Consider the following 22,997-nt stretch of genomic DNA (forward strand, 5'->3'; position numbering starts at 1 on the left):
TAAGACAAAATGTCATTCACGTTTAGTTCAACATGTAATCGCAGACATTGAAAGAAAGGTGAGCAATCCCTACAGTTTCAATGTAGAGCAGTCTTGTGACATGATTGCTAGTTCCTGGAACAATGTACAGCTGAATGTGATTGTGAACTGCTGGAAAAATGCAAGAATTTTCAAAAGTTAAGATGTTGGTGAGAATGTTGTGTGGATGAAATAATGCAGGATGATATTCAAAGTGGAGATGTATTCAGCAGTTACTGGTAAACCCATAGATGCTTCAGTAGTTGAATACTTTTCAGTGGATGATGAGGTACTGGTGTTTGAAGCATATGTAGATGAATCAATCATCAAGGAGTTAAAGGGTAATTAGCCTGTTGAAGATTCTGATGATGACAATGATGTGAGCTGATAGGTCAGTTGGAAACCATTCAGCAAGTAGCACTTCAATCCCCAGTGCTTCAGTGCAGCAGTTGAGTGCATTAGAGGAGATAAACACAATATTCACAAGATAATCTTTAAGAAAACAGAAACAGAGGAAAATAAGTGGTGGTGGTGGTGGTGGTTAGTGTTTAACGTCCCGTCGACAACGAGGTCATTAGAGACGGAGCGCAAGCTCGGGTTAGGGAAGGATTGGGAAGGAAATCGGCTGTGCCCTTTCAGAGGAACCATCCCAACATTTGCCTGAAACGATTTAGGGAAATCACGGAAAACCTAAATCAGGATGGCTGGAGACGGGAATGAACCGTCGTCCTCCCGAATGCGAGTCCAGTGTGCTAACCACTGCGCCACCTCGCTCGATAGGAAAATAAGTGAATTTTTCTGTACACAAAAGTAAGATATTCTACAGGTACAGTATTAATAAATGAAGTGAACAAAATGTGTTTCATTATTTGACTTTTACCGTTATTTTTCATCAGAAAAGTACTACAGCAATGTACTTCTCAGCCACAAAAACATGGCTCCTTCCTCTGAGTCACAATAACAAAATCTCGTTGTAACAATAACCCTGGTACAACAATTTAATTTTCATGGTCTCATGAAATTCATTATATCAAGGTTTCACTGTATATCTAGACTACAAAGGCTTGATTTTAAATTTTGAAAGAAGTTCTGAATTAATATTAATTAGTATTTTACGTAACTAAACATTTGTTGATAAAATTGAAATACATTCTCCATTTTTTTCAGTGACATGTCATACAACTGTATAGCTTATCTAACAGATGGAACACTGATTGGAATGCCCAAGCTGGAGACACTGTGAGTACAAATTTAGCTGCTCTTAGATAATAAGTATATATAATGAAAAAGTAAATTGTCTCTATAACTGCAGGAAAGATAGGTAACTTGAAGTTTTATCTGTGATTCATTCTCCAGTATTTCTCTGTAACATATTTTATATTATTTATCCCATTCCTTTGAAAACTGCTCTATATTTCTTTATTTCTCCCACTTCATCAAGATCTTTTAATGAAGCTACCACTGAAGGAGCATGATAATCACTGCACACTGTAAATGTAAACATGAGAAACCTGTAGCTAACACCAATGGTGGATTATTGTGTCACTGGCAGAACAGGGGAAAAAAATGTAAATTCCTCTTGGAGACAGTGTCAAATAATTATCAGAGGGTATTTGGAACCGAGAACATCAACCCTTCAAGTTTCAGATTAAGAGGATTAGAAGGGGATTGAGAAAATTATCTAAGTTTAGCATGGTTTAGTTTCCAAGTGGTAAAGATGACTTCCATGCTAGGATGAAAGTGTTTCCCCAAGTTGGCAGTACCTGTGACATAGTTTTCAGGATTGATTTATTTGTAGCAGATCATTGAAAAATTGATTTAGAGAAGTATGTAATGGAGCTAGATGGGACATCATTCCGACTGAGTGCTATTGTTGAAAATACTAAACTGCTACAGGCAAATCCTTAACCAGGTGAGGCCAACTAGACAGCTGGCATGGTCCCTTAGGGCTAATTCAGGTGATACCATACCACAAAATATAGGGAAGCTAATTAATATGAAAGTGTTAGAAGAGTTGCCAGTTGATAAGTTCACCAGAAAATGAGGCACTAGATGAGGTGTCCTGCTTTGTGTGCTAGATCATATTGTATGTATAGGAAAGAGATGGGAGCTTTGTGGTATCTATAGGCCTAGACAAACTTTATACAGCAGAGGCAGAATTATTATGTGGTTGTGCTCACAGCAAACCTGGAGATTGTTGAGGAAAAAGAACCAGAGGAATGGATTTGTGGAAGCCTCAACCAGAGCAATCTGCTAAATCACTTGGACTGTGGAAAAAGTATCCTATTTCCTGGACAATGATAGATAAGACATGGTATAATTATTGATTAACCCTCACAGACCATTTCCAGTCACTCCAATAATGCAAGACCATATTGCTCTTTTAAATAAATCATCAAAATAAAAAAGTCCATATTGAACTGTGTGCCATCTCCAGGCATTAACAGCGCAGCACTTGTATCATAAAAGAGAGTACTTTCCTTTGAAAACTTCTGTCATTATTTTATCAAAGAAAACCACAGGTGGAAGCAAAATGAATTGGTTTTTTGCAACTACTGGCACTTAATTAACAACTTGTAATGGATACTTACTTATCCCAAAATTATGAAAACTTTGCTTAACTTGGGATAATGGAATTATTTTACAATGATACACTTGTGAAGTAAGTACCGTAAATTATCACAAGAGGCTAGACTTAAAATCACATTGGTGTGCCAAGAGGACATTACCAATACAGCTCAATGCCACTGGACCTTTTTCTTTTTTTAAGTGCCAGAGACGTTTTAACACTTCCAAGATGGGATTCTATGACTCCTACAACCAAGGCAATGTAAGGTGTACTTATACATTGACCAGTCACATTAATGTGACCACCTGTCAAAAGCCTGAATAACCATCTTTTGCAGTATGGAGCACTGCAAGACAGACAAGAAGACAGTTAGTTTAGGAAGATACCAACAAGGATGTCGTGCCATAATGACTCCAGTGCCATGGCCAGCTACATTAGGTTTCTCGGTCGAGGATCCATGGCATGAACAGCCTGATCAAGGTTATCTTACAGATTCTTGATTGGGTTTAAATGCAGGGAGTTTGGTGGGCAAGGGAGTATGTTAAACTCATCCTGGTGCTCTTTGTACCATGCACATGCACTGCGAGCTGTGTGACATATAGCTGCTGGTAGATACTATCATGCCAAGAAAAACAAACTGCAAGTAGGGTTGGACATGGTCCTCAAGCATAGATTCATACTTGCGTTGATCTATTTGCCTTCCAGAATGACAAGATCACCCAGGAAATGCTCTCTGGCTTGGATCCGTCTGAAGAATGTTGCAAGGTGTTTGCTTTCAAATGTTTCACTCTATACTTACCAACAGTCATCTGCTCAGTTGACCATAAAACATGATTCATCTGAAAAAAGAAAGAAAAAAAAAGCACCTTTTGGCACTCGGTGGACTTCCAGTTTTGGTACTGGCATGCAAATTCCATTCTTCATTGTTGACAAGCAGCAGTCAGCATGGGTGCATGAACAGACACCTGCTGCTGAGGGCCATATGCAGAAACATTTGCTGAATGGTCATTGAGGAGATACTGTTGGTGGCCCCTTGGCAGTTAGTTGCTCAAAAGCTTCATATCTGTTCACCTGCACACGTCTCCACAGCTGTTGTTAATTGCTGTAATCTATGATTATGGTCCATGGTGCACCACAGTTGCCTTGGTGTCAGTTTTGGATAGCACAATTTTGCTAAGCATGGTATATTTTAACAACTGCAGCATGTGAACAGTTTACAAAGTTAACCATTTTAGAAATGCTTTCACAGTTGGCACTCTTGTCAATGATCATGCCCTTTTCGTTTTCTGATGAATCACTCTATTTCTGCATTACAACAACAGCTGCACTACTTTTCACCCCCCCCCCCCCCCAAAAAAAAAAAAATCACACATTGACATCGAAGACCTGCAGTGGTCACATTAATGTGACTGGATGATGTACGACATTGTATTGTTTTTCAATTTCATTGGGGAGCACAATCTACCATTGTGAAACATGCTTAGCTAACTGTGAATGCCATGTGCAGCATGTGCTGCCACTTATAGAGGTTCTCCAACATTGTAGCCACAGCTGGCAGCTCTCACACAAATAGCTGGGTGACAATTGGTAAAAAGTCCAAAGTAGCAGAGGGAGTGAATTCTGCCTCGAACTTCACATATCTAGCTGTGTACATTAAGACCATAATAATTACAGACAAGGTATTGATTGATTTTAATTTGCCTTACCTGAAGAGCCTCTTCTTGCGTGCCTAGACCATCTGCTTATGGCTCAACAAAACTGCTTCCATTTGGAGCACTTATGGCAGCATGTACAGCAATATCACAACTATTTGCACTGAGGTATTGTTCTGGGTACCTCATCTCTAGCAACTGTCTCTGGTGTTGCCATTTCTGCTACAAATGGAGAACATTTCACAACTAAGTCCCACCATCCTTTTACTAATCAACTAGTGCTGACACTGACTGTGACAGTTTTAGCTCACTGTAAGTGGAACAATATTGTTTGTGTTGCACCATCTAGAGGTAGTGAAAGACCATGCAGTGCCATCTAATGATAAAGTTATAAAGAGACCGTTTCAGAATTGCCTTTTTTATTTGTTCTCATTTTGTACATAGACTGCAAGCAAATGAATGTAAATAAAGGTAAACTGCCCCAAATCAGTGTACCCGTTTTCTGAAGCAGGGAGGGATGAAATAGGTCCCCAGCACCCACTTGGCTCAGGGATGGCTCAGTAACTGCATTAATGTAATAACACACAGCCCTATGTGAGCATCACATTATTGCTGGCCGAGTGACTGTGGCACTGTGTGAGGGTATGCAAAATGATAACTCAGTGGTGCCCAATAAAACAATGCTCAGCAAGCTATTTAGGAGATAGGCAAGTCCACCTAATGACACTAGACCTGCAGCAGCCACCACTTTCACTCCAGGTCATGCTAGTTGTGTAAACTTCTGCTGCGATGCCTATATCACCACCATCTCTGCTGCCTCTGTTATTGTCACTGCCAACTTGGAGTAGCACTAGAGATGTGCCTGGATGCAACCTGGCATGACCGTAACTCCAAAAGCTTTTGCTAATTAATTTTTTAATCATCATCTTGGTGTTTGACTACTTGCAGGCTCTATCCATTAGAGTCTACCATCTATTTAGTATTGTCATGTTACTCTGATGTTGTGCTTGACAACAACCAACTGAACCCATTTCAGCTGTTGGGTATCTAAGAAGCCGTCCTGACATGACACTCACATTAGCTACCCTTTCCTGTAATGCCACCTTGAGGCCAAACTTCGCTGAAATCCACAAGGGTTCCCTACAACTGCATCTGAGTTGTACCAGCAAATGTGGTGTTATTGCATGTGACCCCCTGTTGGACTGCACACCTGCTTATCACTGGGTACATTATTTTATCTTCATGAACAATCTAAATAAATGACCTTTTGTGAGTCTGTATATGCATTTCTTCCAATTTTGCAATAGACTGAATTGTTTCTGTCTGAATGGTTTGAACTGATTAGTAAGCATTGATGTTGACTCACTCTTCATTGGAGTCCTTCATATGAATTTGTGATCTCTCATCAGCTATAAATTCAAAGCAGTGAAGCATGTTATGTCAATGTGAAAAAGATTACAAGGGCCACACCACATACACAATACATGAAAGGTGTGTGAAACAAAACCAACAGTTTTACTATTGCAACCAAGAAATGCAGCCATAACTGAGCATGAAACATAGTGAAATGGAATTATGCCATTTACTAGCATTCTACTTCTTAACAAAACTGTTTCTTTTTTTCCTTTCAGTAATTAGAATGGTAGCAGGTGTACACCGTTTACTAAAAATGTCAAAATTTCTACCTAGGCAGTGTTTTATTGAAATTCATCTGTCACTAGGTTATTGGGACACTGTTTGTACTCTTCTTGAGTGTCCAGCTGGCTGCAGTTGTCATCATAACATGATATTTCAATAGCATGCATACCTTGCCATCATCTTCAGGTGGTACTTGTAGAATGAGTGTCTTCAGTACATTCTACCTCCTTTATACTTTGTTCTCCCCCTGCCCCTTCCCCGACTACCTGCTCAAATGATGCATAAGTGGAGTCTTTGGGAGACAGCACCATCGAAGACTGGGTATGAATCATGGTCTCTCAGTGCTTCTGTAGCCCCCATTGGATGTAGAACTGACTCTCAGCTGACACTGTAATTTTAGTTGGCTGAGTAATAGGTCCCAAGCTTTGCTTGGGGTGTAGCCACTGTCTCTATAGATCAGCCCATCGGTCATTCAGATTTCAATAGCCTTCTTCAGAACACAGTCCCATAACAATGAAGTCTCTCTTAACACTTCCGTTTCTTTATGCTCCCTATACCTGTGCAGTGTTCTGCAACCACAAGTTTTTGTTGCTTGCTTAAGTTCATTCCGTCTTTAATGTTCCTTGCACTTTTCTCTCACTGTCCACACAGTGCACTCAATATACGTCTTACATATTTACATGGATTACAGGAAACACACAATTTACAGAGCCCCAAGTCACCTTTCACCATAGGTAATAGTGCTTGTGTTTCCAGAGAGGACAGAAAACACATTCAGTGTTATGTCAAACCAGGAATCTGTCAATTTTATTCAGTCTTTTGTCAGCATGTGGCAGATACGACATTGTCTTATCCTCCTCATCATGTTCTATTCGTTGGGCCTTTACTTTCTGCCTGAAGACACACTGGATTTGTCTCCCACTGTATCTGTTGTTCTTGAATATGCCTTTAAGGTGGTTGAGGTCTCTTGGTAACTTTCTTCAGCCAATATTGCTCGAGCCCTGTGTACCAGTTTACATAGTACACCCTCACGTTATGAAGGATGATGTCAGTTGGCAGCATGCTGATACAAATTGGTGTGGATGGCTTTACTGTACACACTGTCCCATAACACCATCCATTTTTAACTTGACCAATATGTCCAAAAACGGTATTTTTCCAGTCTTTTCCACCTCCATTGCGAATTTGATACTGGAGTGCTGAGAGTTCAGGTGCTGGAGGAACTTCTAAAGTTTTCCCCATGTGGCCACACAACAAACGTATCACCAACATGTGTGAAAAAGCATACTGGATTTAATGCAGCTGTTTCCAGAGCTTTCTCTTCAAAATTCTCCAAAAACAAGTTTTTCACATACAGGTAAAGACATCTGAACTCTAGGCACCCCACTATCAAATTCGCCATGGAGGTGGAGGAAAATGGCAAAATACTCTTTTTCAACATCTTAGTCAAGCACAAAACAAAGGCACTATGGGACACAGCAAAGCATGCTGCCAACTGCCATCATGCTTCATAATGTGGGGGGTGAACTATGTACACTGGTACGCAGGTCTCATGCAGTATCAGCTGAAGAAAGTGTACCGAGGGATCTCAAGCACCATAAGGACATATTTAAGAAGAACAGATATGGTGGGAGACAAATCCAATGTGTCTCCAGGCAGAAAGCAAAGGCCAAGCAAATAAAACGTGATGAGGAGGATAAGACAATGTCATATCAGCCATATGCTGGCAAAGTATGGAATAAAATCAACAGAATCCTGGCTTGACATATCATTAAATGCGTTTTCCGTTCCCTATGAGAAAGTGCATGATTAGCTATGGTGAAAGGCAATTTGGGTTTCCATAAACTGGCTGTTTACTATATTCTGTGTACTTGTGTAAGGCTTATATTGGGCAGGCAGTGTGGACAATCAAAAAAACTTGCAACGAACACAGAATACATATTGAACTAAAGAACTGACAAAATCTGCATTTATAAAACACGTTGCAAGTCTACAGGAGTCTCAATGCAAGTATAAAGAAATGGAAGTGTTAAGACACCTCATTGTTTCAAGACTGTGTTCTAAAGGAGCTATTGAAATTTGAGTGGCCAATGGGCTGAGCTACAGAGACAGTGGCTACACCCTAAGCAAATTTTGGGACCCAGTGCTCAGTCAATTAAAGTCACAGTGCTCACTGAGAGCTACCTTTGTGCCCAACAGGGACTACAGAAGAATCAAAAGACTGGGGTTTGCACCCAGCATTGGGAAATGCCATCCCCACCACTCCACACAATGCTTTGTGTGAATGGGTAATGATTGGGTAGATTTCATGATATAAAGGAGGCAGGATGTAGTGAAGACACTCTTTCTACAGGTGTCACCAAAAGATGATGGCAAGACACATTGTAGAAATATCATGTTATGAAGACAATTGCACATGGCTGGACATCCAGAACATTACAAACAGTTGATTCACCAGGAAACCTTAACATTACAAATTTAAGTGCTACTTATTTCCATGGCATAGTTAGTTTTGGTTTTCCATAAAACATTGTCCTTTAAGAGAGATCTGTAATTGGAGTTGTTCCAATATCTAGTGATTATACACAATGCTATGAGCTAATAAAAGTTTATTCACAGAAGACCTAGCTCATTGGATAGCCCTAATCTTACTCTCTCTGATAAGTTGTTTACATTTTCTGAAAATTTATGAAAAAGTTATTACAAATTAAAACCCCAACTCACATTATTCTTTCACCTGCTTTATAGACTCCCACCAAACAATGGGTCATCAACTGGTATCTAGCCCCAACCCAGTTAACATCTCCTTTAGTTCACATAATCACCAAGCAGCAGGTGTTGTGATAGTGTATCAGACAAAACGTTTGTGACTAGCAGTCACTTGATAAGCATCTTGGTATCAACGTCTGCACTTTAGTATGAAGGTTTGATGGTGTAAAAGTTCACATTTAGCCCTGAAAACATCTATGTGTAAATATCTCTTGTGACCTCCTTTCAAGCCTGCTCTCAGCATTCATTCAGCTTCAGGATAGGAGTCTATTTTGGATAAATTGCTGCTATTTAAATCTACTAGGGATGGTACCTTACTTGGTGTAGTACTTTAATGTTCAAAAACTCTTTTAATAATCATATTCTTACTAAGAAACGATTTATAATATGAAGAGGCTGTTAGTGATCTGTCCATTGCTGGAAAATACTTTAGTGAACCAATATCCAACTTAAATCAGCAATGATGGGTCAGTCATTGAACAGTGAGACTACCAATCAGAACAATTTCAGAGTGTGAGACTTTATTTCATTGTTCTCTAATGGTAAATTACAGTTACATCATCAGGCTAGTTCCATTCCAAACACTGTATCTCCATTGGAAATTCTGTGGATTATTCTGGCACAAAAATGTTTTCTGTGACCAGATCATTTTGGGATTTTCTTATCAAAGAACCTATGGAAGTATTTTGAGAGAAGACTAGGTAACTTTCAACTGATAATTCATGAGATTCAGTCATTTCTTTCTAAATTTGTTTGTAAATACTATATTACTGCCTAATGTCATGTCCAGCACCAGTTCCTTTTATCAATTTGACTACTTTTCAACTGTTCTCTCTCTCTCTCTCTCTCTCTCTCTCTCTCTCTCTCTCTCTCTCTCTCTCACACACACACACACACACAAGTAATCAGAGAGTAAGTGTGCAATAACACAATTACACAAGCTAGTATCATCTGACATCAACCCTGAAATCTCATAAGCTATTCATTATTCAGGAAAACTTCAACATTAAGTGAAGGTCTTCATCTTTAACTACAAACAGTAGAATTATAGACAATGGCTGTGATGGAAGAAAGCACTCTTGCCACCATGGCAAATAGAATAAATCAGCATATAACATAACTGGGATATCATCAAACCTTGTGGCGGTTGTCAGCATGACAGTTTAATGAGGAATGGGACAAACACATCATATTAGCTAGTATGATCATGGCAAGATTGTGAGTAGAAATGCTTGAGGTACTCCTGTCTCCATGGTAATGCAGTTTTCAGTTTTCGCCATCTCGACAGTGTATAGTGAGTATGTTGCTTCAAGTATCACCGCTGCCGTCAGAGCCATCTACCATGGGCAAAAATGTGTTGATGGTGGGAATCATTGTTAAATATTTCTGACCATGATGGTGGACAGATGGGACATGATACAGTAAATCACTCTCAGAGTCAACGCTGAACAACAAGATTCGATGAGTATTTATGCCATCCATGATCACCTCCTTGGTATGTAGTAGAGAAACCACCAACTTACATATTAACTCTCTCACCACGGAGGACAGAGATACATCATGAAAATGACCTTTGGGTACAAGCATTAAAAATAATTTCCTACACTGATGAGTCACAATACACCTTCTTACGTGCCAATTGCGGAACATGAGTACCTTGAAAACTGCATGATGCAATGCATTTGAATGATCAGTAGTGCACTGTCTAGGCAAGTGATGGATGTATTTTGACATTGAGGATTTTTACATGGGAATAAATGTGACCTCTTATTTGGTCTATCATCATCTCTCTTAAGAAAGAGCCAGAAAAATATCATCTAATCATGTGTGTCTATTTCTTGACGTGGGCCTTCAGAAAGATTTTGTATTTCCCCAACACTCAGTGTGTCAGAATGATTTAAGGATCACATCAGGGGGGACAAGGGTGTTCCCTCCCCCCTTGACACTCGCCCTTTCCTTCCCTACCCAAATAATCTGACCTCAGTTCTGTTGTACAAGTCAGGAATATGTCAGCAAGATCATTCGCTGCTTGGATCCAGTTCCAAACAATGTCTATGAGTTGTGAGTGTTGCTTAAGTGGTAAGGATTAGGATGGCTTCCTGTCCTGCTGGCTTTTGTGTCACGGGGAGTCAGTGCTCTCACGGGTTATCAATTTTGTTAGGGTACAAGGGAGTGCTACACACTACTGCCTAGATGTCTCTAGTTCAATTGCTCAGTATATGTTGCAGTAGATCCTGCTCAGTTTATTTTGTTTCAAGAATAAGTCAGTAGGTAGTACTCAGCAGCATGTTTATAATTTTTAGTTTTATATTTGTCTACCACTTCCTGAATGTAAATTCTAGAATGATACATTTGAAAATCATTTAAAAATAATCAACAAATCCTAACACATTAATCTTAACAATCAACTGTTTAATGCTCAACAGGGATCTGAGTGGTAACAGCATTAGAACTGTTGGCAGTACTGTCTTCAAGAGTGTAAGGTCCCTGAAGAGATTGTAAGTATTGCTATTAATATTAAAATTAAAGACTGTTGGCCATTAAAATTGCTGTGCCATGAAGACAGCATGCAACAAACATCAAACTGGCACCAAGGGTACTACATACATGCATAAGCAAACAATAAGGATTCCAGCACAACCACACAAAATAGATAAGAGTAATGTCATCTATATTCTGTATACGTGTTGATTCAAACTGCCCCTACCTATGGGTTTTATGCAACCTGCAACACCAACAAATACGATGTATAGGATTTTCATATCCTCTCACTCACTACGTGCAAACTATTACTCTTACAGAAAAAATGAACAGGACCTTTTTGAAGGAAATCTAATGTAGTTATATTTAGTACTAGGATACATCTTCACTGGAGACCACAGTTTTCAAATTAATCAAGGAAAATGAGCAAAAGTGATCTTCAAATTGATTTTTCTTGAATAACTCAAAACCGTGGCCTCCAATGAAGACATATCCCAGTACAAAATTTAACTACATTAAATTTCCTACAAAAAGGTCCTTTTCATTTTTCTCTAGAGCTGTTAGTTCAAGCTTTGCAAGTGAGAGAATATAAAAATCTCCCTTGTTGTTTTTGAAGGTGTTGTGGGTTGCATAATACATATGGGTTGGGACAGCTGATTTGCACTGTATAAGGAAAGATTACAGAGTGAATTTCTGATTTGGAGATCACATTTGAATGTTGCTTGTTTGTGAGAAGACTGCATTGTGCCTCGTGTAAGAAGGAGAAACTTTTATCAGTACGTGTTGTAATTTGGCACTAGCACTGTTGTGATCTATCAAGACTACAGTTTATTGTTCCATGACATTGTTACTCACTTTGCACAGAATCTGACTACTGTTGTGAAAGTATGGAAATGGTGGGTTCAGGAGGGCCATAATCAGTGCTGTACAGGATCTTAGTGGCCTTATGTGACAAGCACCCAAGAGGGCTGACATATTGTTTACTCTTATGTACAGGATCATGCAGCCATGTTATGTACTCTGAGTAAGGAAATGGGCTTTTTGCAGCAAGACAAGTATCTACTAGGACAGTACAGTATTGTCTGGAGGCCCACAGGCTCTCAGTACAGTGACCATTGTTGCAGTTTTCCTTGATGTGACAGTAGAGAGAAATGTGTCAATGTAGGTGCACCAGACAACAACACTGGACACTAGAGTGGAATGCATTTGTCATCATCACACCAGTCCAACACTTGATGTGATGATATGAGATGCTGTTGGGTACACAGCATTATCACCTCTTCAGACAGACAGTAATTTGGACAGCAGGCATTTCTCTTGTGTTATGGTTGGTGGCTGGGTTCCATGACATTATCTTTCAACATGATAATGTATTAGAAAGTTGATGCAAAGGTAAAGAGCATTTCAGCTCTTGTTTAAGAAAAGTTAAAGTCCAGGAGGCAAACAATATTTGAATGAAAGTAAAATGAGTGTCAGGAGAGTGATGTGAGGAGAATTCAATGAATTTCAGAGCAAAAGTTTTAGAAATGATCTAACTACGAATCAAAGTGCAATCACTCACTGATCATATTGGCACCAAAACAAATGACAAGGAGTAAGATGCAACACTGAATCTAGTCTTCAAAAATTGTTTCACTGCTGAAGCTCATAATACTTGAAAGAATTAAAACTGCTCAACAGTGGAAAGGCACCTGGACCCTGTGAGGTAGTGCAGGAATTATAGGAAATAACTTGCTCACTTTCTAGCAGCAGTTTATTGATGGACACTGGTATAATGAAGGGTGCCTAGCAATTAGAGAAAAGCACAGGTGTTCCCATTTGTCATTGGGCAGGTGTAGATAAATTGTAGGCCTAGGTCATTGATGTCAGTGTGTTGTAGAATTATGAAATGTGTTTTATGCTTATGTATTAGGACTTTTCTGATAACAAAACTCTCCCCTCTAAAAATGAACTTGAATTCCCAGACAGAGCTGTGTTCCTTCATAGATCCAGATTGCTGTGGACAAAGGCACTCAGATTAGAGTAATGTTTCTTGACTTCTGGAAGGCAGTTCATACAGTTCCCTAATTTCATTTAGTGAATGAAATATGAACCTCCTGTGTATCTGACCAAATCTGTGATTGCATACAGGACTTCCTTGCAGGTAGATCAGATTGTTCTTAACAGAACAAAATGATGAACATTAGAGTAATTTCTGGAGTCTCCAGGGGAGTGAAATGGACTTCTGCTACTTACAATTTATAAAAGTGATCTGGTGGGTAATATAAGTGGCTCTGTCAGGCTATTCATGGATAACGATGCTGTTCTATAGGAAGTTTGCAATGCCAAAAGACAGTAATGAAATTCAGGAAGACCTGCAGAGGCTTGGCGATTGGTGCAGTGTCTGGCAATCGACCCTGAATGTAAAAAAAATGCAATGTAATGCATATAAATGGGCAAAGAGACTCAATACTGTGCAATCACACTATTGGCAACATGTTACTGGACACAGTAACTATTGCAAAATATCTAAGTTTAACCATCTGGATGAAACTAAAGTGGAATGACCATATAGAAAAAAAAGTAGTAAAAAAGTAGAGGCCAGTCTGAGATTCATTGGAAGAAGAAGTTGTTTACAAAACACACATTCAACAAATTCTGAATTATTATTCAACAGCTGGGTGCCTTACCAAACAGGATTAATAGATGAGACACACACACACACACACACACACACACACACACAGAGAGAGAGAGAGAGAGAGAGAGAGAGAGAGAGGAGCACAAAGATCCAATGAAGAGCAGCATGTTTCATCACTAGGTCTTTTATTGGGTGTGAGAGCATTACAGAGATGTTCAACAAAGTGCAGTAACAGATGTTACAGGAGAGGCATTGTGAGCCATGGAGAGGTTTACTGTTGAAAGATGAAGAGTGTATGTTCCAAGATGTGTCAGGCAAGGCATTGTGAGTTGGAGAGGTTTACTGTTGAAATTTCAAAGGAGTATGTTCCAAGAAGGGTCAGCCAATGTACACATCCTCCCACATACACTTAACAGATGATTACAATGACAAAACCAGTGACGTTAGATATCATATGGAGCTTAACTAGCAGTCATTCTTCCCACATACTATTCATGAATGAAAAAGGATAGGAGGAAACAGAGAGTGTTTCCCAAGGTACCCCCCCTCCCCTCCACCATATTCTGTAAGGTGGCCTGTGGCGTATATATATGGCTGTGGATGTATCAGTTCATGTGTTGCCCGTGCTGTTCTGATCTACCTCACTTGGAGGATGTTCAGCTGTTGCCCTGGCCAGCACTTTCTTCAGATGTCTCTTGTATTGGCAGTAGTAACAGCCGACCGAGACAGATGCAGCAACAGGGAAGTAACTGCTTTGGTGACATTTACAAGTTCCTAACCAGGAGAGAATTTTATTATATCATCTGTGTGCTTTAATAGTTTACTTTCTTGGGTTAATATCTAATAGCCACAGTTCTTGTATTTTTGTTTGCATCAGAAAGTAAACCAATTGTGTGACATATTACAAGTTGCTAATCAGGGCCAAACAATTTAGTTTCACCTGAGTGCTTCGGTAGTTAGGTTTTTGAATATCTGCATATTACTAGACACAGTTCATGCATTTTCGTCAGGGTCTACAATAGAGTTGTGCAGCATGTGCCGATAGTCTGTTTATCTGCATATTTTAGTTTTCCATGGTCTTTAGTGTGGACAGGGACTGCAATTGTTGTCTGTGGATGCAAGCCGAGTTGGTGACACTTTGCTCTCAGCTTCAGGCTGTGATGGCTTTGGTTACACAGCTCGAGGCTGCAGTGGATGGGCACCACTGTTGTGGGCCGGCCATGGGGATCCAACAGATGTCCAGCACCTCAGAGTCCTCCGATAGGTCCTTACCGGTGCCCAACCCAGTTACTGATCGCACTGTGGCCCACCCCTCACCTCTGGTTGAGTGAGAGGTCACCCCGGGGCAAAGCAGGCAACGAAAGACTTCCAAGGTGGCCGCATGTAAGGCCTTCCCAGTCTGTCTGACAAACAAGTTCCAGGTGCTGTCGGTGGCTGACACTGTCACTGAGCCACATACTGTCATCTGTCCTGTTTTAGAGGAAACCATTCAGCCTGCAAGATCTGGTCAATCACAGAGGGTGGGATTATTGGTAGGTGGGAGCTTAGGAATGTTATGGGGCCCCTTAGGGACTTGGCCGACAAGAAGGGTAAGAAAACCAATGTGAAATCCATGTGCATACCGGGTGGAGTCATTCCAGATGTGGAAAGGGTCCACCCAGACGCCATGTAGAGCACAGGGTGCAGGCAACTGTAGGTGGTTGCTCACGTTGGTACCAATGATGGATCAGAACAGATTCTTTCTGGTTTTGAGTGGCTAACAGAAGTGGTAAAGGCTGCCAGTCTTGCTTGCAAGATGAAAGCAAAGCTGACCATTTGCAGCATGGTCGACAGGACCTCTGGTACAGAGCTGAGTGGAGGGTCTGAATCAGAGACTCAGACTGTTCTGCGACCGTGTAGGCTGCAGATTCCTTGACTTACATAAAAGGATGGTTGGGGTTTTGGATTCTGCTGAATAGGTCAGATGTCCGCTATATGCAGGAAGCAGCTACACGGGTAGCAGGATCTGTGTGGCGTGGACTGGGTGGTTTTTTAGGTTATAGGGTCTCGGGAAACAATCTCCACTCATTCCAAATTAATAATATAAGTGTAGACCAGATGTGGCTTAGATTCAAAGAAATAGCATTGGCAGCAATTGAGAGATTTATACCAAATAAATTAACAACTGACGGAGCTGATCCTCCTTGGTACACAAAATGGGTTAGAACACTTGCAAAAACAACGAAACAAACATGCCAAATTTAAACAGACACAAAATCCCCAAGATTGGCGGTCTTTTATAGAAGCTCAAAATTTATCATGGACTTCAATGCAAGATGCTTATAACAGTTTCCACAATGAAACTTTGTCTCAAAACCTGGCAGAAAATCCAAAGAGACAAGAAACAAACAATGCCTTCTCTGCGCTATAGCTATGGAGGTACTATCAAAGACAGTGCTGCCAAAGCAGAGTTACTAAACACAGCCTTCCGAAATGCCTTAACAAAAGAAGACAAAGTAAATATTCCAGAATTCAAATCGAGAACAGCTGTCAACATGAGTAACACAGAAGTAAATATCCTCAGAGTAGTGAAGCACCTTAAATCACTTAATAAAAGCAATCCTTCTGGTCCAGACTGTATACCAGTTAGGTTCCTTTCAGAGTATGCTGATGCATTAGCTCCGTACTTAACAATCATGTACAACCATTTGCTTGACGAAAGATCCGTACCCTAAGACTGGAAAGTTGCACAGGTCACACCAATATCTAAGAAAGGTAGTAGGAGTCCCATATATCATCAATATTGATATGCAGCAGGATTTTGGAACATATATTGTGTTCAAACATTATGAATTACCTTGAAGAAAACTGTATATTGACACACAGTCAAAATGGGTTTAGAAAACATAATTCCTGTGAAACACAAGTAGCTCTTTATCCACATGAAGTGTTTAGTGCTATTTACAAGGGATTTCAGATCAATTCTGTATTTCTGGATTTCCAGAAGGCTTTTGACACTGTACCAGACAAGCCGATTGTAATGAAATTGCATGCTTATGGAATATCATCTCAGTTATGTGACTGGATTTTTGATTTCCTGTCAGAGATATCACAGTTTGTAGTAATTGACGGAAAGTCACGGAGTAAAACAGAAGTGATTTCTGGAATTCCCCAAGGTAGTGTTATAGGCCCTTTGCTGTTCCTTGTCTATACAAATGATTTGGGAGACAATCAGAGCAGCCGTCTTCAGTTGTTTGCAGATGACGCTGTCATTTATAGACTAATAAAGTCATCAGAAAATCAAAACAAACTGAAAAATGATTTAGAAAGATATCTGAATTTTTCAAAAAGTGGCAGTTGATCCTAAATAATGAAAAGTGTGAGGCCATCCACATGAGTGGTAAAAGGAACTCATTAAACTTTGGTTACACAATAAGTCAGTCTAATCTAAAAGCCATGAATTCAACTAAATACCAATGTTGGAAGGAACAAAATGCTGTGGGGAAGACTAACCAAAGACTGTCTTTTATTGGCAGGACACTTGGAAAATGTAACAGACCTCTTAAGGAGACTGCTTACACTACGCTTGCCCATCCTCTTTTAGAATACTGCTGTGCGGTGTGGGATCCTTACCAGATAGGACTAATGGAGTACATCAAAAAAGTTCAAAGAAAGGCAGCACGTTTTGTATAATCGCAAAATATGGGAGAGAGTGTCACAAAAATGATACAGGATTTGGGCTGGACATCATTAAAAGAAAGGCATTTTTCATTGCGACGGAATCTTCCCACAAAGTTCCACTCACCAACTTTCTCCTCCAAGTGCGAAAATATTTTGTTGACACAGACCTACATATGGAGGAACAATCATTGTGATAAAATAAGGAAAATCAGAGCTCGTATGGAAATATATAGATGTTCATTCTTTCCGCATGCTATACGAGATTGGAATAATAGAGAGTTGTGAACATGGTTCAATGAACCCTCTGCCAGGCACTTAAATGTGATTTGCAGAGTATCCACATAGATGTAGATGAAGATGTAGATCTGGTTGCCAAAAGGCTTGAATGCCACCACTCATAAGCCATGACAAGTGATGAACTCTGGCACAGAAGAAAGCAGCTTGGGATGATGTACCAATAACTGTCATCCAAGATTAGTTTGATGCATTGCCAGCTGAGTTAGAGCCATTTTTGATGTCATAGGTGGCGGCTCTGTTTACTTAATTTTGTACACTATACACCTACAGAGCTCCTAAAAATTTAATTGTGTTCTTCCCACTATACTGTATATATATAATAAATAAAATTTCATTGTTTTATTTCCTTTGGGGTTTCACAGTTTTAATAGCCAACAATGTATATTAATACAACGTACTGTATGTAGATAGAAAATACTTAGTCTATAGATGTATCAGATAAATTACACACAGTAAATAAGAATCCTTGTTAAAGTTTCTCTCTGGAATTGGTACATATCCTTGTAGGATATTCATGTGAAGTCAAGTACTCTCCATGGTATCACAGCAACAGTGATTGTGTCTTCTTTAAATAAGGGTAATGAGTAGGCATCAGATCCAGAGGATGATTGGCTCTATGTAACCTATATCCTACTCATTAGCTGCCATTGTTGTGCTTACTGCTCCCTTATTACCCATGAGTGTTGCTTTTTTGAAAAGAAAAATTCCAAACTACTTGCCTTGCTGAGACATAAATAAGTGTATTTACTTTATTGGTGCCACAAGCCGCAATGCACAATGAATCTTTCAGGATGCAGTACTAAAAAGAGACTGACCATTCCGTTTCATTGTTGTGTGTGATGTGGCCAGTGTATTTATTATACTTTGCAATGATAATTTCATTGGATACAAAGTGAAAGTGACTGCCATGAAACCCCAGTTTTAAAGACCTGAATCATCATCTGCTAACCCATTTCGTCTTAGTGTTCATATAAGGGTAATCCCAAAAGTAAGGTCTTCTATTTTTATAAGTATGTAGACCTGTTTATTTCTGCAATAGTTTACATCAGTTTACAGCTTGAACATTTAGCTATTTTTCGACATAATCACCATTTCTGTTAATGCATTTTTGTAGACTCAGTGGCAATTTTTGTATGCCCATGTCATACCAGCACACCACCATGCCTTTCAGAAAGATATGAACCTCTTCTTTCACCTCCATGTCGGAGCTGAATCATTTTCCGGCCAAATGTTATTTTAACCTAGGGAACAGGTGATAGTCACTGGGCACCAAGTCAGGACTATAGGGTGGGTGAGTGATTATGTTCCATTGAAACTGTTGCAAGAGAACAACGGTTCGCTGAGCGATGTGTAGGCAAGCGTTGTTATGGAGAATGTGTATGTCCTAGCTCAATATTCCTCTTCTCCGGTTTGGAATTCCCCTTTTGAGTTTTTTCAGAATCTCACAGTACCTGTTAGCATTAATTGTGGTCCCAGCGATTCATCTGTGATGACAAGGTGAAAGAAGAGGTTGATAACTTTCTGAACAGCATGGTGGCAAACTGGTATGACATGGGCATACAAAAATTGCCACAGCTTCTACAAAAATGCATCGACAGAAATGTTGATTATGTCAAAAAATAGCTAAATGCTCAAGCTGTAAACTGATGTAAGCCATTGCAGAAATAAACAGGTCTGTGTACTTATAAAAAAATAGGAGACCTTACTTTTGGGATTAGCCTTGTAGATACCTTTATTTTATTACTTTATTTTTTTCCATATCATCACTATAACATTGACCTATGTTTATTACACTAACTGTATTACAAGGATGATTATAACAATAACAGTAATAATAATATGTCATTTCATTTTTGTTCCAATATTCCTCACATTATAGACAGTTATTTTCATGTTCCATGGATCATTTGTGTGATAAATTGTAAAGATGTGGAATGAGTCATTTTATATTCATATCACAAGCTGTTTTTTAAATATGGCTATATGCTGATAATTTAGAAGTGTTTTTTTTATATACATTAATTTACATAGAGAAGTGAGTTAGCAATTCCTTTCACATGTTACAATAGCAAAAATTCTTCTGTGGAACAGAAGATGTTGCCAAGGAGAAACTTTTTCAGTTTGTTTTTAAATTTTACTTTGCTACCTGTAAAACATTTTATAACATTGCTTAAGTGATCAAAAATTTTGGTTACAGCATAGTGCATCCGTTTCTGTGCTAGAGAAAAACTCATTGTGGCATAATGAATGTTATTTCTCAAATGGTTCAAATGGCTCTGAGCACCATGAGACTTAACATCTATGGTCATCAGTCCCCTTGTTATTTCTCACTCTGGTTTCATAATTATGTACATTGTTTTGAGCTGCAGTGGGTTATTTAGAACAAACTTCATGAGGGAATAAATATACTGTGACGCAGTAGCCAAAATGGCCACCTCCTTAATCCCATGTATCTGTTTGCTGTAGTTCTTGATGATTAAGAAATAGATTAAGGTAGGACCAAGTTGTGTCAGTAAACTGGCTTGAAATTTTCACTTTTAGAACTAGGGATTTAGTGAATTGTTTCCTCCTGAAGAAGAAGAAGAATTCATGTATCAGGACTTGAGTTCTTATAACGGTTGCACTGAATTCTGAATGTGATTCTGGTATTTACTGAGGAAGAGCCTCAGTAGTGCTGTTTCAAGCTAATATCCTAACACTGTGGTATTGTTGACAGTACTCATTATTGAATATCCTTTCCATAGATTTACAGCAATGTCAAGATAATGCAAACAAAATTCAAATAAAAGTTTTTTACACTTTCTTTTTGACAGGAAATGTGAAGGTTTGCAGTTACTTTCCTTTTTATTTGCTTTCTTGCTGAGGTGAGACACTACTCTAGAATACATCATATTCTCAAAAATTTTGGAAAATTCTGTTCAAACCACTTTGTGAATTGGAACATATTTCAAAGAAATGACAGAGTGTGCTCACACAATGTGGTTTTGAATGATTAAACATTACTAGTTCAGGTATTTTGTGATTTCTCAAAGGCTTTTGACTGTGTGAATCATAAAATTCTTCTAGATAAGATTGTGGAGTGAGTGGGACAGTGCACGAATGGTTTACTTCATATTTAACTGGAAGAATGCAGAAGGTTGAAATTAACAGCTCAGATAGTCTGCAAAAATCAGCAGAGTCCTCTAACTGAGGTGTTATTAAGCATGGTGTCCCACAGGGTTCAGTGTTGGGTCCCTTATTGTGCTGAATATATATTAATGTCTTTCCACTCTGTATTCATGAAGATGCATAGCTAGTTCTTTTTTCTGATGGTACAAACATAGTACTCACACCCAAAAAACAAGAATTAGCTGAGGAAATTGTAAACAATGTCATTCAGAAAATTATTAACTTGTTCTCCATAAATGGTCTCTCACTAAAGTTTGAGAAAACACAGTAAATGGAATAATACCATTCATAAATATAGACTTTAAGCAGAACTCCATTGCTAAGACAGAATATTTCAAATTTCTGAATGTGTGCATTGGTGAGAAATTTAATAGGAGGAAACAAATTTATGATCTACTGAAATGATCAGGGTCAGGAACTTATGCTATTAGGATTATAGCAAATTTTGGTGATAAATATGTCAGTGAATTAACCTACTATAGCATCATATTTTGGGATAATTCATTTTTGAGAGAAAAAGTGTTTATTCCAAAAAAGTGCAATCAGAATAATAACTGGAGCCCACCCAAGATCACCTTGCAGACATCTATCTAATGAATTCAGGATATTCACATTACATTTGCAATAGGTACATTCAGGTAATAGTGAAGTGCATAGCTACTACACTAGAAGAAAGGATGATATTTTCTAGTCTGGGTTAAATATGAATCTGCCACTGAAAGGAGTGAATTATGCTGCCACAAAAATCTTTGGTCATTTGCCAAATAGCATTAAAAGTCTGAAGATAGCTAACCAACATTTAAAAACAAATTAAAAGAATTTGTGAATGACAATTCCTTCTACTCAATAGCTGAAAAAAATTATGCTATGTACTGAAAACTTATGTTAAGCTGACAAGTTCCTCATCATTATGAAAAGTCATATTCATGATATATGGAACAAGTGTTAATATAATGTAATGTGTTACAGCTCAATGTGCCCCACTTTCTATTACTGTGCTGTCACAGATATACAGTGACTGAGTGTTGCAGGGTTGACTATGTCAGTAGTACACAAACCAGCTACATTATTTTGGATTTCATTGAAGTATTTGAAGGCTCAAATGATGTGTACTAAAATGAAGCATCAGTTGTAAAGGTGTGCTTGAGTTATGTGGCACACTTAAATGTAAATACACTGAAGTGCCTAAGAAACTGGTTTAGGCATGTGTATTCAAATACAGAGATGTGTAAACAGACAGAATATGGCACCATGGTCAGCAATGCCTATATAAAACAAATGTCTGGTGCAGTTGTTAGATTCGTTGTTGTTGCTACAATGGCAAGTTATCAAGACTTAAGTGAGTTTGAATGCGGTGTTGTAGTTGGCGCACAAGCAATAGGACACAGCACCTCTGAGATACGGTAGAGATGAAGTGGGAACTTTCTTATGCAACCATTTCATGAGTGTACCATGAATATCAGGAATCTGATAAAACATATCTCTGACATTGCAATGGCTAAAAAATGATCTTGCAAGAACACGACCAATGATGACTGAAGAAAATCGTTCAGTGTAACTGAAGTGCAACCCTTCAGCAAATTACTGCAGATTTAAATCCGGGGCCATCAACAAGTGTCACCATACGAACCATTCAACGAAACATCAACAATACGAATTGTCAGATCTGAAGAGGGCCCACTCATGTACCCTCAGTGACTGCATAACACAAAGCTTTACACCTCTCCTGGCCCTGGCAACACCAGCATTGGACTGTTGATGACTGGAAACATGTTGCCTGGCCAAATGAGTCTTGTTTCAAATTGTATCATTGGGATGATCATGTACGAGTATGGAGACAGCTTCATGAATCCATGGACCCTGCACGACAGCAGGGGACTGTTCAAGCTGGTGGCGATGCTCTAATAGTGTGGGGCATGTGGAGTTGGAGTGATATGGGACCCCTGATACACCTAGATACAACTTTGACAGGTGACATGAATGTAAGCATCCTGTCTGATCACCTGCACCCATTCATGTCTATTGTGCATTCCGACGGACTTGGGCAATTCCAGTAGGACAATACGACACCCCAATGCCCAGAATCGCTACAGTTTTGCTCCAGTAACACTCTTCCGAGTTTAAA

General features: G+C 39.1%; 1 protein-coding gene across 1 annotated transcript in view; it reads left to right on the forward strand.

The window, feature by feature from the left end:
- LOC126330497 (G-protein coupled receptor GRL101-like) overlaps window positions 1-22,997 on the forward strand; it is a 643,973-nt gene that overhangs the window by 552,566 nt on the left and 68,410 nt on the right. Inside the window, exons 20-21 of the mRNA XM_049996361.1 lie at window positions 1,186-1,257; window positions 11,073-11,144. Coding sequence (XP_049852318.1) covers window positions 1,186-1,257; window positions 11,073-11,144 — 144 coding nt within the window. The remainder of the gene's footprint in view (window positions 1-1,185; window positions 1,258-11,072; window positions 11,145-22,997) is intronic.

Source organism: Schistocerca gregaria, chromosome 2, assembly GCF_023897955.1.
Source record: "Schistocerca gregaria isolate iqSchGreg1 chromosome 2, iqSchGreg1.2, whole genome shotgun sequence".
Classification (NCBI taxonomy): domain Eukaryota; kingdom Metazoa; phylum Arthropoda; class Insecta; order Orthoptera; family Acrididae; genus Schistocerca; species Schistocerca gregaria.